The sequence below is a fragment of the Calliphora vicina genome, chromosome 4 (assembly GCF_958450345.1).
Source record: "Calliphora vicina chromosome 4, idCalVici1.1, whole genome shotgun sequence".
NCBI classification, from domain to species: Eukaryota; Metazoa; Arthropoda; class Insecta; order Diptera; family Calliphoridae; genus Calliphora; species Calliphora vicina.
The window spans coordinates 97,458,926-97,476,026 of NC_088783.1; the positions used below are offsets into that span (position 1 = coordinate 97,458,926).

The 17,101-nt window shown below is 33.3% G+C and overlaps 1 protein-coding gene across 1 annotated transcript in view; it reads right to left on the bottom strand.

The window, feature by feature from the left end:
* Window positions 1-3,265: 3,265 nt before the first annotated feature.
* The window catches only part of LOC135958838 (asparagine synthetase domain-containing protein CG17486), a 74,779-nt gene continuing 60,943 nt past the window's right edge, over window positions 3,266-17,101 (bottom strand). Inside the window, exons 6-7 of the mRNA XM_065509755.1 lie at window positions 3,507-3,932; window positions 3,266-3,445 (exon numbers count right to left, since the gene is read on the bottom strand). Coding sequence (XP_065365827.1) covers window positions 3,443-3,445; window positions 3,507-3,932 — 429 coding nt within the window. The 3' untranslated portion in view covers window positions 3,266-3,442. The remainder of the gene's footprint in view (window positions 3,446-3,506; window positions 3,933-17,101) is intronic.

The window sequence follows — 17,101 nt, forward strand, 5'->3', positions numbered from 1 at the left end:
GTAACGAGCTTAATAATATGTCTGGAATAATGGGTCGAGTGATCCCAGTGTTGAAACCTGAGAAAATCACGAGTGACGGACAATCGTACATGCCGATTTCCCTCTTGTCACCTGTAGCGTACACACTCGAAGCTCTTCTCCTCTCCCAGCTGAACCATCAACTACCAGCATGGATTCCGTAAGATGCACAGCTCCACCACAGCATTATCCGCCATAGTCAGTCAGATCTCACAGGGCTTAAATCAACAGAGGCCTTGTGAATGGATCTGCACAAACGCTCTATGGTGGTGTAGGGTATAAAAATGTATTGTTTGCGTTTTATGCTTCTCCACTTCATCTGAAAATATGTTCTTAAATTTTGTCAACTACATGTTTGAAAACGGCATAAATTTTTTCTTTTTTTTGAATAAGCCAAATTTCAAACAATAACCTAAAAATATAGTATTATTCGAAAACGTATAAAAATGGCTATTGAATGTAAATGAAAATTGGTTTACAACATTTCAATATATTCATTTCTGATTGCATTCAAACTGCCGATCTGAGCCGAAATTTTAAAAGCTTTCACAAATTTACATTTTGAAAACAATCGCAGCACTTTTAAGGTTATGTTAAAAAAGTGGTTTTATTTCAAGCAAGTTAAACTAATCTTTCTAATTTAAAAAAAAAACAATTACTTAATATCTTGGCGATAGTGCTATTGAATTTGTTTGCCGGCACAAGTGTTTGGGTGTTGTTATTGATAGTGAACTTTTGTTTGGGAGTCATGTTGACTTGATTTCTGGTAGGATCTGGGGTACACTTCGAAGAATTTACTCAACTAATATGTATTTACCTTTACGCATCAGGGTGAGATTGGACCATGCTCTTTTAATGCCTCAGATTTTATATTGTCTTGGGTGGTATCTGGATCTTCAGGTTTTATCTTAAATAGGTTGCGACGAACTGTTCATACAATTGTGAGGTTTGCTTACAACGTTCGGATTAGGGATCATATTTCTTCTTATGTACACAAATTTCTTGGTTGTTCATTTTTTAATTTTATTAAATATAGAAATTTAGCTTTGTTTCATAATGTTATTAGTAGGAGATTTCCTTCCACCTTATGTAATAAATTTTTCTTTTTGAGATCTGCTAGAAATCCTCAGGTTTTTATTCCTAGAATCTTTTTGAGAGATCCTTTTTAGTTAGGATTGCTCGCTGCTGGAATTGCTTGCCTTATGAGCTTCGTAAATTTTCACAATCCAACAATGTTTTTCGTCTTAAACTTCTGAATTACTTTGGTACCCTAGATTAATTACTTTATGACATCTTACTTACCTATTTAAACTTATTGTCCTTATATTTCTTTGGTTTTGGTTTAAGCAGGAATTTCCGCTAATTGGGACTGTATTTTTCTTATATATTTTTCTAAATATTTTACTTTTTATTATATATTTGGCTGGGGAGCTAATTTTGTTTGTATGAATGTAATACGACCATTTATTTAATTGTTATTTACTAAGTATAGTTTATATCTCAGGATTTTTATTACTATGTAATACATATTTATATTTTGGCCTATAATGGCTTTGTATACAATCTTGAATAAATAAAATAAATAAATATTGTTCTATATTTTCACTTTCTTCTTTATAACTCGCGAAATTATTTAAACAAGCAATTGAATCTTTGAAAGCAATATAGGCTTTTCAACAAAATTTATTAAGTGATTACTATGCAATGTCTTTGACTGCCGCTGCCAAACGGAATTTAATATTTACCAAAAACAAAATGGCATTAAAAAGGCCAATATTTCCATTTGAAGTTTTGGTAGCCAACCTAATGTGCATTCGTTATTAACTTCTCATCTGAAATTAAAATGTTGGATTTCGAATTCGAAGTAGTTTAAATCACACAATATTGCTGCTCAATTGAATTAACAAACAGTGTTTAAAACAATTCAAGTATATTTTCTTTTTTATTATTTTAAATTAAATAAAAAATACTATTTAAAGGAACAGTTTTGGAATCCATATGTAGTTTAAAATAAGATCATTTAGAATTTAGAAGATATAAGGAATTATTGACACATTGATTTTGTGCGTTCTATTTCAAGTTTTAAAGATTCTATTTCTAATAATTTTAATTAGTTTTTCTTCTTTAACAGTTTTTGAGTTTCCTTATCATTTATTTTTCTGGCAGTAAAATTATTTCCCAGGATATTGCATAGCCTGTCTAATTTTTGATTTTGGCATCTTATTTCATCGCGTTGTTCTTCCATTAATTTAACTATAGATTTTAAATAACTGTTTTCTTCTGCCAGAAGTTTATTTAAATCAGGTGTTGATGGTGTATGAGGATTGCAAGGAGTTCGTGGTCTTTTATGTTTTGGGCCTGGAGATGGTGTTCGGCAAGGTAGCTTCTTTGATGATATGTTTGTATTTTTGTCTGTATGTTCCCGATTTTCTAAAGCACTCTGAAATGTTGAAAGAGTTATAACGTCTAAATAAGTTGAAGTTTCTTCATTAGAATCACAAAAACACATTTTCTAAAATTGTTTCAGCAAAATCTTTGGATACAACTAAGCCATCAACTTGTTAATTTCTAAAATACATAAATATTTAAAAAAATTGCATAATATACAATATAATCATAAAAAAAGTGTTCAAATTGTTCATATTAGATGTTAAGTTTTATTTCATGTTAAATAATAAAAAACATCAATTCCATTTTCAAAAGTAAAAGTGGTTTCATTCCGAAAAAATTTCGTTTTACTTTTTCTGAAGAAGTAAAATACGGACTTAATTCCACTTTCGATCGGAATGGAATTCTGTGACAGGCCTGATAAATTTCAAATAAAAAATCAACTTGATGTCCAATTGATGGATGCAAAATTACGCATAATGTGCCAGATTCTGAATTTTTTTTTAAATTAAAAAATATTAAATGGTTATTGCTGATTATCACCTAATCATTTTTCTTCTTGTTTTAAAATAAAATTTTTAAAATTTAGTTCTGTTTGTATAGATATTTTTTGGCGGCTAATTTTGTAAAAAGTGAAATTAAAATGAATTACATACATATGTCATATTATAAGAATTATCTGTAGTCAATTGATCTTATGGCTATCATTGAAATAAATAAAAACTTGAAAAATAATCAGGATTTGCGGTTGTTGTGAACGGCATATAACCTCGTATCTTTAAAATCCAACTTAAATTAGTTTTAAGGAATATCCACATTTCTTTCCTGGTGATCATTGATGCAATTATGATAAAAGCAATTTATTTTAATATTGTATACGTATTGTTTTATTAAAGAATGTTTAAACAAATTTGTACATTTTTGAGAAAAATCTAATTTATTTAATAAGATTATTTATTGGAAATGAATCCAAATTGCAGGTAAATCCCTCGGAATTGTTTCCTTATTGTTATTAAAAAAATCATAGGATAATAATTTACTGGAATAAAAGAAAGTTATGCTTGTATGTATGTTTGTTTTTAATATGCGGAATTATTTACCATGTACGAGGAGCGATCTGCAGCATTTTGTTTTTTGTTGGCAATCCTAGAACCAAATTGAATGGCTCTCTTCTTTAAAAATGCTGAATTTTTTAAACCAATATAATATCCATACAGTCTTAAAAATAATTTATCGCCAATGCCGTCTTCCAATAAAAAGCAACATCTTTGGTTAGGGGTTAATGAACGGATGAAACTAACAAGGTGTTCTTCAATAAAAGGAGCTCTAGGTGTTTTTCCATTATCAGATATTACACGATCGTCTCTTGCCAAATTTCGTGATGGAATTCTATTCCAATCTTTCTCTAATTCTCTAAGAAGATTTTGTTGTTTCTCCTCTTCTGTCCCAGTATAACGAATATATGCGTTTTTATGTCGTACATAGCCTCCAAATAACTCATCAGCTCCACTTCCTATTATTACCACCTAAAGGAAAAAATAAAAAAATATTTAAGCTATTTAATGTTACATATGAGAAGGTGAAATGCTAAAATCGCTCGTTATATGAGGTATATTTTTAAATAATTCTTCTAGGTAACAAAACGCGCGAAACCCCATCATAAACAAAAGGTTTTTTCAACATTTTCAATGAAAATTAATTTTTTAAATAATTTTACAGCCATATGATATTGATATTTTATATATTACACAATATTTTTTTTAATAAAATATTTCCGTTTCAAAGCTGCAGTGAAATATTACGTACCGTGTGTCGAGAAATTATAAAAAGTATATAATAACGCGATAAATAAAAACATTTCCTTCGTCGGACATGATACTTGGACAAAATCTTTATATATGAGAAAATTATTTTGCAAGTTCATATGTTGGGAAAAAAATGTCGAAGTCCCCTCCTGTACAAATTGCGAAAAACAAATTCTGCTTGTAGATCAGTACAGAAAAAAATATAGCAAGCACCAATGTGTGTGTATTTATGATTAAATCTATGGTTTCTAATTTTGCAATCATTCTTAACTATTTTATATCCCACAACGGCTTATCTGCGGATACTTTAAGTGAAATTGTTAAAGAAAATATTAATATTTTGAAAAGCATGGGAATAAACATTCGTGTCCTTGTATGTGATCAAGGCTCGACCAACCAAAAATGTTTTTCCAACCTTAAAGTCGTTTTTTGAAACTAGTGATCAAAAAGTTTTTTGCACGTACGATTTCCCACATTTAATTAAGTCTTTGTGGAATGGGTGATTAAAGTGTGACATAAAATCACCGGATGGAACAGTCAGCTTTCAAATAATTAAGGAATTGTATGAAATGGAAGCAAGTGCAAAAACAAAAATGTGTTCAAAAATAACACGGAAATACATTTACCCCAACACTTTTGAAAAAATGTGTGTAAAATTAGCAACACAAATTTTCAGCAGAACTGTTGCGGCTGCTATCAAAACTATTTCCGAAACCACAAAATTTTAAATAAATTCCACAGAATTGGCCTTGTGGAAAAAATTTACAAGATTTTCAAATGTCTTAATAGTGCCGCTTTTTATGGTGATAATTGCTACAGATCTGGAATATTTAGAAAAAGTGGAGTTTGTGGGTCAAAAGAATCGTGTTTTCGTTTTAAATATGAATGAAGCTCACTTTTAAATCAGTTCTTATGTTAACGGATTATATTTTAAAAAGGTGGTAATGTATATTTCTTAATAACAAAAATCCCTTAATCAGGACAAATTAGAAAACGCGTTTTCTGTATTACGGCAAAAAGGAGGCAACAATAACAACTCGTCTGTAGCCGATATATATGAGAACCAAATTTATTTCATTTCCAAGCAACATGATTAAATAAAAACCAAACAAAATTCCTTAAGCAGGAATAATAATATGTTTTATTTTAATCTCTTTTTAAATATCTTTAATAAAAATACAGTAATTTTGACTTTCCTGCACAACCAACTTTGCACGATATTTTGTGCAGATAAGCTAAAATTACAGTTAACATCAGTTAACTTACCTGCTTATTGATGCTGGTAAGTGCATTTAAGTTTACTGCCCAAAAAAGCAGCTAACGGCAAATAATTTACATGAAGTTTTGTGATGTTTCCCTTTAAAAATAACGACAAATTTGGTCTTTTAGCTACTTTTAAAATTATTAAAATGTTTACAACACAATTTTTTATTCAAAATCGTATTTTTCTTATTTTGTTTTGATTTAATTTTATATTAAGCAGCTAAATGAATTTTTTTTTTCATGAAAACCAGTTATAGCTTCCAAAAGTATTATGCACTTATCTTAAATGTGCAGGTATGAACAATGCACTTAAATTAACGAATTTGTATAGAGTTTGATAAATAAATATACAAAACACAAGTTTTGTGCACTTATATGCAAAATGCTCTTAAGTGAAAGGCAGGTAAATCAAAACTACTGTATTTATACTGCACAGCTGTGAAATAAATATACAACATGGTTTGACAAAAGACCCCAAAAGAATTGTGTGTCCATGCCGCTTTAATAAACATAACATATTTTTTATGAACAAGGCAGTTTATTTTGGTAATTTTTTTATTCCTATAAATTTTTAATTTTAGATAAAAACAGCATCTGAATTTCGGTGCAAATCGATATAGTTTTATCTGTACAACAATAAAACACATTGCAAATGCAAAATTTTACAGTAATCGAATAACAAAATTGATCTCATATAAAAAATAAAGATCTCATAAACAACGAGAGAACGTGAGCATTGTTACGCTCTTTTTTGTGCTTCTTTCCCTTTTGTCTTCCCGCCCGCATCATGATTTTTTCAAAAATATTTTGGTTTTCATTCACATGCGCCTTCTATATGATTTATATTCTTTGCTAAAACTCAACAGTTGAACAATTTAAATAAACTGCAACATAGAGAAATAATAGATAATAGTTTGGAACGAACGAGTTTTGCAACAAATTTTCGAAACAAACGAGTTTTGCTAAAAACCATATATCATCGAACGAGTTTTACAGCTCACTATAGCCTACCAAGAAATTGTATCATTCTACTTTTCTATATTTTGATATTTATTTTAAACTAGTTGACCGCCCCGGCTTCGCCCGGTAGTATTTACTAATGTTAGTTCCTCAAGTTTCTCCAACCTACATACACCTACCTGTTCTTATTTATTTGCAAATAAATATCTAAGATTTTTATTACTGGACTGGACTCAAAAAAAAAAATTCCGAGATTTACCCGGAATTTTTGAATTTTTTTCTTTACAAACCATCTCCTGAAAATTTCGAATCGAATAAAAAAAAATCAGCCAAATCGCTCCAGCCGTTCTCACATACATAGACCATTTCATTTTTATATATAGATTATTACAAGTTATGGTAACAGTAGTACTTAAAACAGTAATTAAAGTAAATTTTTAAAAGTTTTAGAAAAGAAAAATATAAATTTTTTAACAGATGTATTCGGCGGGTTACTGCGTAACTCAATCCAAAAACGAAAATGTTCGAAAATGTGTGCTAAATACATTGTAATTCGAAAATATTTCCATTCGAATCGAATTAGGGAGTAACCCCCCCTGTATTCTTCATTAATTTCCACCACATTAAACACATTGAAGTCAGCAGGCTCCCAACTGCAATCTGTCAAGATTCTGTAAATTTTCTGTTTGTTGTTGAATTTGAATCCATAAATTTGACTAGTGATATTATATGCAACGTATAGGAAATTGTGTCTTCTTTTCAAAAATGTACATATACAATTTTTAAGAATTGAAAAATTTATAGTGTACTTTTTGTAAAAATATGGGAACAAATTTTAAAATGTTATTAGGGGATATTTGCTTTATCTTTTGTTTGTAAAATCAAAAATTGTGGAGAGACTTTAATCATTTAGAGCAAACAAAACAGTTTGGATTTATCTGATTTTTAAAATTTATATATTGTTACGAAATTGTACTTGAATTCAAATATAACGATTTTAACGGCTGATTTAAAAGTAGCATAATGCTTTCAAATAACAGTGCTTTAAAACTGTAACACATCTGTGGGCATTATTAAATAAAAGCTTTCAGTTGATTTGATTGTAAGTTGGCAACGCTGTATTCGATTTCGAATATTCAGTTAAAGAACATTGTAGAAAGTACACCACAGATGGCGTATGATCTAGAATATTCGAACTTTGACAGTTAAAGAGCAATCTAGAGTGCAGATGGCAGTGTTATAAATAGTGGCAGAGGTTGCAGTCGTTAGTTAGTTTATCAGAGACGCTTTTCGAATAAACATCAACTAAGTTCCTTAAAGTGTGTTGTGTTTTTCAAGTAAATTCGTGTACATTATAAATTGTGTGTGTATTTCTGAGAATTTATAAACGTGTATAAAAAACATTGAGTGGCTATTTAATTTTGTTGTTGTTGTACATTTTAAAGAAATAAAGAGTTGTTACAATTTTCAAACTACTAAACGGCTTTTATTTGCAATCAAAAGTATCCGGTTTATTTAAAGGAAATAAACCAGCGTTTTGAAAAGGTTAAAACGTAACAATTGGTGTCAGAAGTGGGATTGCAAATTAATAAGCATGAAGTTTGAGGAACTAAAAGTTGAACAACTCAAGAAAGAATTGAGTAAGTTAGAGCTACCAACAGCAGGTAACAAGGCAGAATTGCAGAAGAGGCTGATAGACGAATTCAAGCGGCGTGATATTGACATCGGTGCTTACGAATTTGAGTATAAGGAAGAAATGGAAGTTTCTACCCGTGCAACAACAAACAGCATGGATTTATCCACAATGTTTGCTGTTATGATGGAGAAATTTAAAGAAGTTCAAGAAACTTCTAAAGTAAACAACGAGAACCTGGAAGCGAAATTGAACGAAAATTCTAGAACCATCTTAGAAAAAACTCAAGTAAACAACGAGAAGCTGTTAGCTGAAGTTCAAGAAACTTCTAGAGTCAACAATGAAAAATTATTAGCTGAAGTTCAAGTCAACAACGAGAAACTCCTAGCTGAAATGGAAGCGAAATTTCAAGAATCATCTAGAGTCGCAGAAGAGAAAATTCAGGAAATGTCTGAAGCTTTTAACAGCAGAGTGGATGGTATTGACAAAAAGGTGTCAGATTTAGAAAATTGTGTTGATCAAAAACTGCATGACCTAGAAATAAAAGTTAATAATCTTCAATGCCAAGATGGACCGGTGCGAGTTATTTCAGAAGCATCTAGCAGAATAAAGGCCCCTAGTTTTGATGGCAGCACACCATTTAATGTTTTCAAGTTCCAGTTTGATACAGTTGCCATTAGAAACATGTGGAACAATGAAGAAAAAGCTATAGAATTGATATTGGCCTTAAAAGGGAATGCCGCAGTAGTTCTTGAAAGCGTGCCAGCAAGCAACAGAAATTGTTATGATGACATAATGGAGGCGCTACAACGTAAGTACGGTGGCGAACATAAAAAAGAATTATACCGAATGGAATTGCGTGGTAGAGTGCAGAAACCCAATGAGACGCTACAAGATTTTGCGTTGGAAATCGAGCGTTTGCTACAGCTCACTTATCCAGGGGAGAACAACCCATTTTTGGACCATATCAAGATAGAGGCATTCGTCAATGGCATTCGCGATCCTGAAATAAAACATGCGGTTTGTGCTACACCTAAACCATCATTTGCTGAAACAGTCTCATTTGCACTGGCGCAAGAAACGGCGAAAATAATTTCAAAGCCGCAAATATGCAAGGTGCGCAATATCGAGGTTGTTGCTGAAGACGAGAGAAATATAGTCGACGAATTAAAAAAGGTCTTGGAGGCGTTTAATGATAAGCATAGCAAAGCCAGGGTAAAATGTTATAATTGCGGTAAATCTGGTCATATTCAGCGAAACTGCAAAGCACCGAGAAAACGAACCAGATCTGTTTCGCATCCAAGAAACAACCAGCCGTCAAATCATCAATCGTCACAAGAATCACCTTTAAACTAAAACGAGCTAGCACTATGGGGCAAGAGCTAGCTCCCACATCTGAGGGCCCCACAATCTCCATATCAGTAATGCAGCAGAAAAATAGCAATCTTACGGCTAGTGGATACATCAACGGTCAGAAGCACATTTTTACTATAGACACAGGAGCGTCGCAGTCCATAGTCAAGCCCGATTTTGTCAAAAACACAATTGAACCATTACGTGGGGTAAGTCTGCGCACAGCTACTGGGGAGCCAGCCACTGTCTATGGTAAAGTAAATGTGAAAGTAACCATTGCCAATGTTAGCGTCAATCATGTATTTATTGTTGCCGATATTGTTATGATTTGGCGAAATGTGGAAATACCCCTTGACGTCGGATATGAAAATAGGACTCAAGTAAGAAAGCTAGTTACCGTCGAGGATCAGAGAATACCACCACAGTCAGAAACTTTATTATGGGCCTGTATGGAGGGAGATTGTGAGGACAACAGTTTGTGGGTGGTAGAACCAGCAGAAATAAAAAGTGATCTTATAACAGCAAAAGCCCTCGTTAAACCCTGCAACAACAAAATAGTTCCTGTAAGAGTGCTTAACCTGTCCAGCTCTGAAAAAGTCGTTAAGCCAAATTCCGAAATAGGTCGATGCACTTCAGCAGAGGCAGTAATCAATTGCGAGAAAAACCCGGAACATGCCAATAAATCCACCAAGGAACACGAGCTACTAGCGGAATATGTGGGGAAATCGGTAGGAGGATTAGCGCCGCCCGATAGAAATAAGGCCAAACAGCTTCTGAAGAAACATACCTCGGTCTTCGCCTTAAAAAGTCAAAGCCATGGTAGAACGGCAATTGTAAAGCATCAAACAAATACTGGCGAAGCGAGGCCCATAAAGCAGGCGCCCAGAAGTATTCCTCTAGCAAAACGAAGTGAGGTGAAGGAGTTGGTTAACAAAATGGAGCGGGATGGAGTAATCGAACCATCTTCAAGTCCTTGGAGCTCGCCTGTTGTGTTAGTTAAAAAGAAAGACGGCAGCACTAGGTTTTGCGTCGATTATAGAAAGCTGAACGACGTTACCAAAAAAGACAGCTACCCGCTACCAAGAATTGACGACACCCTGGATACATTAGCTGGAACAAAATGGTTCTCCACATTGGACTTGCAAAATGGTTATTGGCAGGTAGAGATTGCAGAAAAAGACAAAGAGAAAACTGCGTTTAGTGCTAGAGATGGATAATGGCAGTTTAATGTGATGCCTTTTGGACTCTGCAATGCTCCAGCCACATTCGAGCGTTTAATGGAACATGTGTTGAAAGGACTTCACTGGAAGACATGCTTGGTGTACCTCGATGACATAATTGTCATGGGGAAGTCTTTCGATGAACACTTGAAAAACCTTGAAGAAGTCCTTAAACGAATAGCAGTTGCTATCTTTCATTGTTCCAGAAAGAAGTTAAGTATTTAGGGCATCGCGTAACAGCAGACGGCATATCAACAGATGAGGATAAAATACGAGCCGTAAAGGACTGGCCTCGTTCGAGAAATCTTCACGAATTGCGCAGTTTTCTAGGCCTTTGCACGTACTACCGACGATTTGTACCGAATTTTGCCAGTGTTGCCGCAAGCCTACATGAGCTACCGCAGAAGTCGCGAGCGTTCCTGTGGAGTGAATCTCAAGAAAAGGCATTCCTTCAGTTAAAGGAATTGTTTTGTACAGCACCAATTTTGGCATATCCCATTCCAGGGGAGAAGTTTGTGCTAGACAGCGATGCGAGTGGATACGGAATAGGCGGTGTGCTTTCGCAGGTGATCAACGGGACGGAAAAGGTCATAGACTACTACAGCCAAATACTTTCCAAGCCTGAGAGAAATTACTACGTAACGCGACGTAAACTCCTGGCAGTATTAGAGTGTGTGAAGCATTTCCACAATTATTTGTATGGTCAGCACTTCCAACTGAGAACCGATCATTCTGCCCTCAGGTGGTTGTTGCAATTTAAACAACCTGAAGGGCAACTGGCTCGTTGTATTGAGCGGCTTCAGAGCTATGACTTTAGCATCGAACACCGGAAGGGTTTGAAACATGGCAATGCGGACGCGCTTTAAAGACGGCCTTGCAACCTGGAATGCAAGCATTGCGCAAAAGCCGAGGAAAAGGAATGTGTCATTGACGTTCGACTAATGCATATAGAGTCCAGTGCAGATTGGTCTGTATTGCAGAGAATTGACCCCATACTATCAAAAATAATATCGGCAAAAGAAGAAGGCAGAAGGCCAGCCCGCAATGAAATATCGGCCGAAAGTCCTCTGATGAAATCATATTGGGCCCTATGGAATAGTCTACAATTGTTAAATGGCTGCTTATACCGCATATGGGAAAGTGCTGACGGTAAAACAGTGACAAATCTAATTGTGGTACCATCCTCTAAAATAAACGAAGTAATGAAAGAGTTTCATGATGGGACCAGTGGTGGTCATCTTGGTGTGACTAAAACCTTAGAGAAGCTAAAACAACGTTTTTATTGGGTGGGTTGTCAACAAGCAGTAGCCGATTGGGTAGCCAATTGTCCACAATGCATAGCAGCGAAGGGCCCAGTAAGAAGAAGTCGTGGACAACTTCAGCAGTATAACCAGTGTTTAAAAAACTAGACTACAAGTAGCAGTAGCAACGAAAAAACACAAGTAGTCTAGTTAAAAAATTAATAAAAACTCGGAGTCAATAATTACTACTACTACTGCTACCTTCACATTTTGGTAGCAGTAGTTGTAGTAGTACTAATAAAAGAAAAATTTAAAAGTAGCAGAGTAATTTATTTTCTATTGCTACCTTAAAAAAGAAAAAGTTTTGATGTAGCAGTCATTATTTTTATTGCTACTTTAAAAAAGCTACCTTAAAAAAGAAAAAGTTTTGATGTAGCAGTCATTATTTTTTTATTAATTCTGCTACTTTTAAAATTTAGTAGTAATAGAAGTAGCAGTTGAGGTAGTAGAAGAAGTAGCAGTTAAGTAGCAGTTGGAGTAGCAGTTGAGGTAGCAATAAAATAAGTCAAAAATAAAAATCTTCAGCCAAAAAAGCATATTATGTGTTGTTGTTGTGAATGTATATTTGTGTAAGTTGGTCGTGTTGTAAACAAAAGTTCGGCTTTTTTGTTATACACACAGAAAACACGACCTTTCTGTTAGCAACACGAACATCTGAGACGATTAAAAACGAATAATTCTTTCAAACTCTCTCAAAACAAAAACAACACACAGTGTTTAATTCTGTCAATTTTGGTGTTATGAGTGAAGATTTTCTTTTTTGACTACTTTTATTGCTTCCTTAACTGCTGCATCAACTGCTACTTTACTGCTACCTTAAAAATTAAAACTCGATATAGAGCAGTAGCAATGATTTGTATTTTTATGCTACTACTCCATTTACAATTCATGTTTTATTACTACTGCTCTGTTAAGAGTTTTATATTTTAAAGAAAACGAAAAAAAACAAATGCTACTGCTACCGCTACCGCTACATACACTTTTTTGAAGCAGTAGTTGTAGCAACAGTTAAAAATTTGTTAGTTATCGTAGCTTTTTAAACGCTGAGTATAACTCAGGTGCGCCATTCTAGCGGATTGCGATGGATGTAGCAGGCCCTTTCCCTGTCAGTGATGCTGGAAACCGTTACGTTCTAGTGGTTATGGATTATTTCAGCAAATGGCCAGAGGTATATGCAATACCCAATCAGGAAGCTAAAATGGTTATACGCGTATTTGTGAACAACTGGGTGTGTCGGTATGGTGTTCCACTGGAGTTGCACTCGGATCAGGGTAGAAATTTTGAATCCGCCGTATTCAAGGAAATTTGCAATTTATACGGAATAAGAAAAACCAGAACAACGCCACTGCATCCGTGCACACCAGAAGGACTGGTATGAACACATACCAAAATTTCTATTGGCATACAGGTCAGCTGTTCATGACTCGACCTCTCGAACACCTGCAAAAATTGTCTTCGGGACAGAACTCAAGTTGCCTGGTGATTTAGAATTCGGTATTAAGCCCTCATCAAATAATGAAAACACTTCCCAAGAGCAAGATGACCTTAACGAACTTCACGAATTCGTACGCAGACGAATAAAAATGACCAGCGACAAAATGAAAGCCAGATACGATCGAGCAGCGAATTCTGAGGGATTTAATGAAGGCCAACATGTACTGCTGTATAACCCACAACGCAAGAAAGGACTGTCTCCCAAACTACAAACCCATTGGGATGGACCATACAAGGTGATTAAGAAATTAAACGACGTGGTGTACAGAATACAGAAAGAAAAGAGCCCGAGATCTAAAATGAAGGTCGTACATCTAGAACGACTAGCCGCCTATGGGAGAAGTGAATCTATGCCTATTCGGGACGAACAGGCTTAAGCGGGGGGCAGTGTTACGAAATTGTACTTGAATTCAAACGGCTGATTTAAAAGTAGCATAATGCTTTCAAATAACAGTGCTGTAAAACTGTAACATATCTGTGGGCATTATTAAATAAAAGCTTTCAGTTGATTTGATTGTAAGTTGGCAACGCTGTATTCGATTTCGAATATTCAGTTAAAGAACATTGTAGAAAGTACACCACAGATGGCGTATGATCTAGAATATTCGAACTTTGACAGTTAAAGAGCAATCTAGAGTGCAGATGGCAGTGTTATAAATAGTGGCAGAGGTTGCAGTCGTTAGTGAGTTTATCAGAGACGCTTTTCGAATAAACATCAACTAAGTTCCTTAAAGTGTGTTGTGTTTTTCAAGTAAATTCGTGTACATTATAAATTGTGTCTGTATTTCTGAGAATTTATAAACGTGTATAAAAAACATTGAGTGGCTATTTAATTCTGTTGTTGTTGTACATTTTAAAGAAATAAAGAGTTGTTACAATTTTTAAACTACTAAACGGCTTTTATTTGCAATCAAAAGTATCCGGTTTATTTAAAGGTAATAAACCAGCGTTTTGAAAAGGTTAAAACGTAACAATATGATCAACAAAATTTCTCCTAAAAATACGAAAGAAAAATAGTTTTGTGATACAATTTGTATAAAAATATTTTCAACATTAACTTAATTATTGTATGATCTAACAATATATAAAAGGAATTTCTAAATTTTAGGAATAAGATTTTATTGTTTTACAAAATAAAAAATAGCGTAAAACTGTCATTTCAAAAAACAGCGAAAAACCCACAACAGGACAAATGTTCTGTGATGTAAAAAAGAGTATAAGAAATCAGTTTTCTAAAAATAAGTGATTGAAATAATATTGCTAATTTAATTAAGAATATCAGTACTTTGTATTGTGTTAATTCTGGTTTTTGGTATATATAATCTAGGGATGCCAATCCCGCAATTCGATCCCGATCCCTTATAATTTTAATATAAAACAAGTGTTATATTCGGCTGTGGCGAATCTTGTATACCCACCATCAATATGTAGTTTTGGCCTTCTATGGAGACTTGAATCAGTATTTATGAATGAATGAATGACTGATATCGAAATTTATGTTATTATCATTATATACAAATTATTTTTTTAAAATAGAATATTTTTCTGATATATACGTTACATTATTATGGACTGGTCCTCACAAAAGTTGGTAGAAGGATTTATTTTCATATACAACTTATTTATTAAATTTTATCACGATATTAATTATTATTAGACAATTATGAATGTTAAACTGATTTTCTGAAGGGGACCATGTATGGGGACTAGGGACAAATGTAGCCCGGTTTCCGCAATACTAGTACTTAGAACTTATTCTGTGCAAAATTTTATAAGGATTGCCGCATAATAAATATATTTATGACTTCTCAAACAGTATGGGAATAGGGGAAATCATGAACCATTTTCAATCCAAAACAAACCTTATCAACAGAGAGTATTTGCGGAAAAGTTTTGGCAGCTGGCTATCGTGTTTTAAATAGACAGACGGAAATTTTTTGTTATAAAATAAAACAATACTTTTATATTTTAAATTTTCAGTGTTGTTATGGATTTCTCACTCTTTTAAAGTTCAGAATACGGTTATAAATATGAAATATTTTTTGTGTCAAATATATTTTAATTCAATACATTAGTGTTTGCTTTGTTATATTTTTACTTAGTGTATTAACGAAATAAATAGTTTTTATTGTTGAACTTGATGTTTTTTGACTAAAATCCCGAAGTCCCGAAAAATGCCGAAATCCCGGGATTTACATTTCTAAAATCCCGAATCCCGGGATTTTTTGGCATCCCGTTTGGCATCCCTAATATAATCCAACTAATGTATTTTTGAAATAGTATTTTTTTACTAATTACATACATTTCCTTTTTCATTATTTTATGAAATATACATACAAACTGTTGCAATATATTGCAGAGTATACTGTCTTTATTTCATCCCTGCAGTTCATTGAACTAGTTCCGCTATGTCGAATTAGTTAGGCACTGGTAACTACCACTAGTGAATTTTCAACCCACTCGCAACGCTATTGACTGGTGAATTTAACACGGGAATGTCATTGCAGGTGGACGATTGGCACACTCTGCATAACACTTCACTATTAAATTCAATAGTACGAATACTACAGGCGGCATGAAATAACCCCCACGAAATAATCCCCCAAAAATAAAATGAAATAACAAAAATCAGTACAGATAGCAACAACAACTATTTTTGGGGAGTTATTTAATTTTTTGGGGTATTATTTAATTTTTTTAATTGGGGGATTATTTTAATCATTATGAAATAAGTCCCCAATATAAATTTTGGGGGATAATTTCATTTTTTAATTTATAAAGAAAACGTAAATTAATCTGCAAATTATGTTCCGATATATTAACAACTTGTATTTATCATTCACAAAAAAATGTGATATCAGTGTAAAGAAAGTTGTAAAGAATAAAAATTAATTTTGGAATTGAAACTGGGTTCAGAATGACTTTTTTTGGTTCCGAATGTCAAAAAATCGGTATACAATAGTACAAGTAAATAAGAGTACAGGAATAAACCTTGCAAGGCAAGAGTAAGTGTGCTAACAGCTTGTAACTGCTTACTTGCCAAGAATTATGTTGAACACAACCACAAGAACGAAAAAGAATTGTATAAGGAGTTAAAGGCTCTAAATATAATTAGGGACGAATGCGAAGATCTTGCAGAAATATTATGAGGCGATACCTCTGCAATGAGCTTAATAAGATCTTCATTCCGTAAAATTTATGAAACGTATGTTGTATGTTAGTAAGTTAAAAAATATTGTTCTATTTTTCTATAAATTTCTAATGGTGTTTGAAAATACTTTCCGAGAAAACAAATCAATTATTTACTCATATTGAAATAAATAAAAATGAAAAAGATTTTATCGTTAAAAGGTTCTTCGGGAATACAAAATTAGTATTTTAGTAAAATTGTTTTATGCTAAATTCCAGAGTTGGGGGTAGTGCACTGAATGTTGAGTGCAATCAACATTTCACTAGCACTAAATATTATTTTAAAAAATATATTTTTAACTAATTTTCATCAGCTTTAGTGGTATATTGCAAATTGCCACCAGTATGTGTTATTTGCGGGGAGTTACATGATCCTAAAATAAAAAAATGCAGCAATTGCGGAGGTAACCACACAGCAAACTACAGGGGTTGTCCAGTCTACTCAATTGTTAAAAAATCACAAAGCCAGTAACCGAA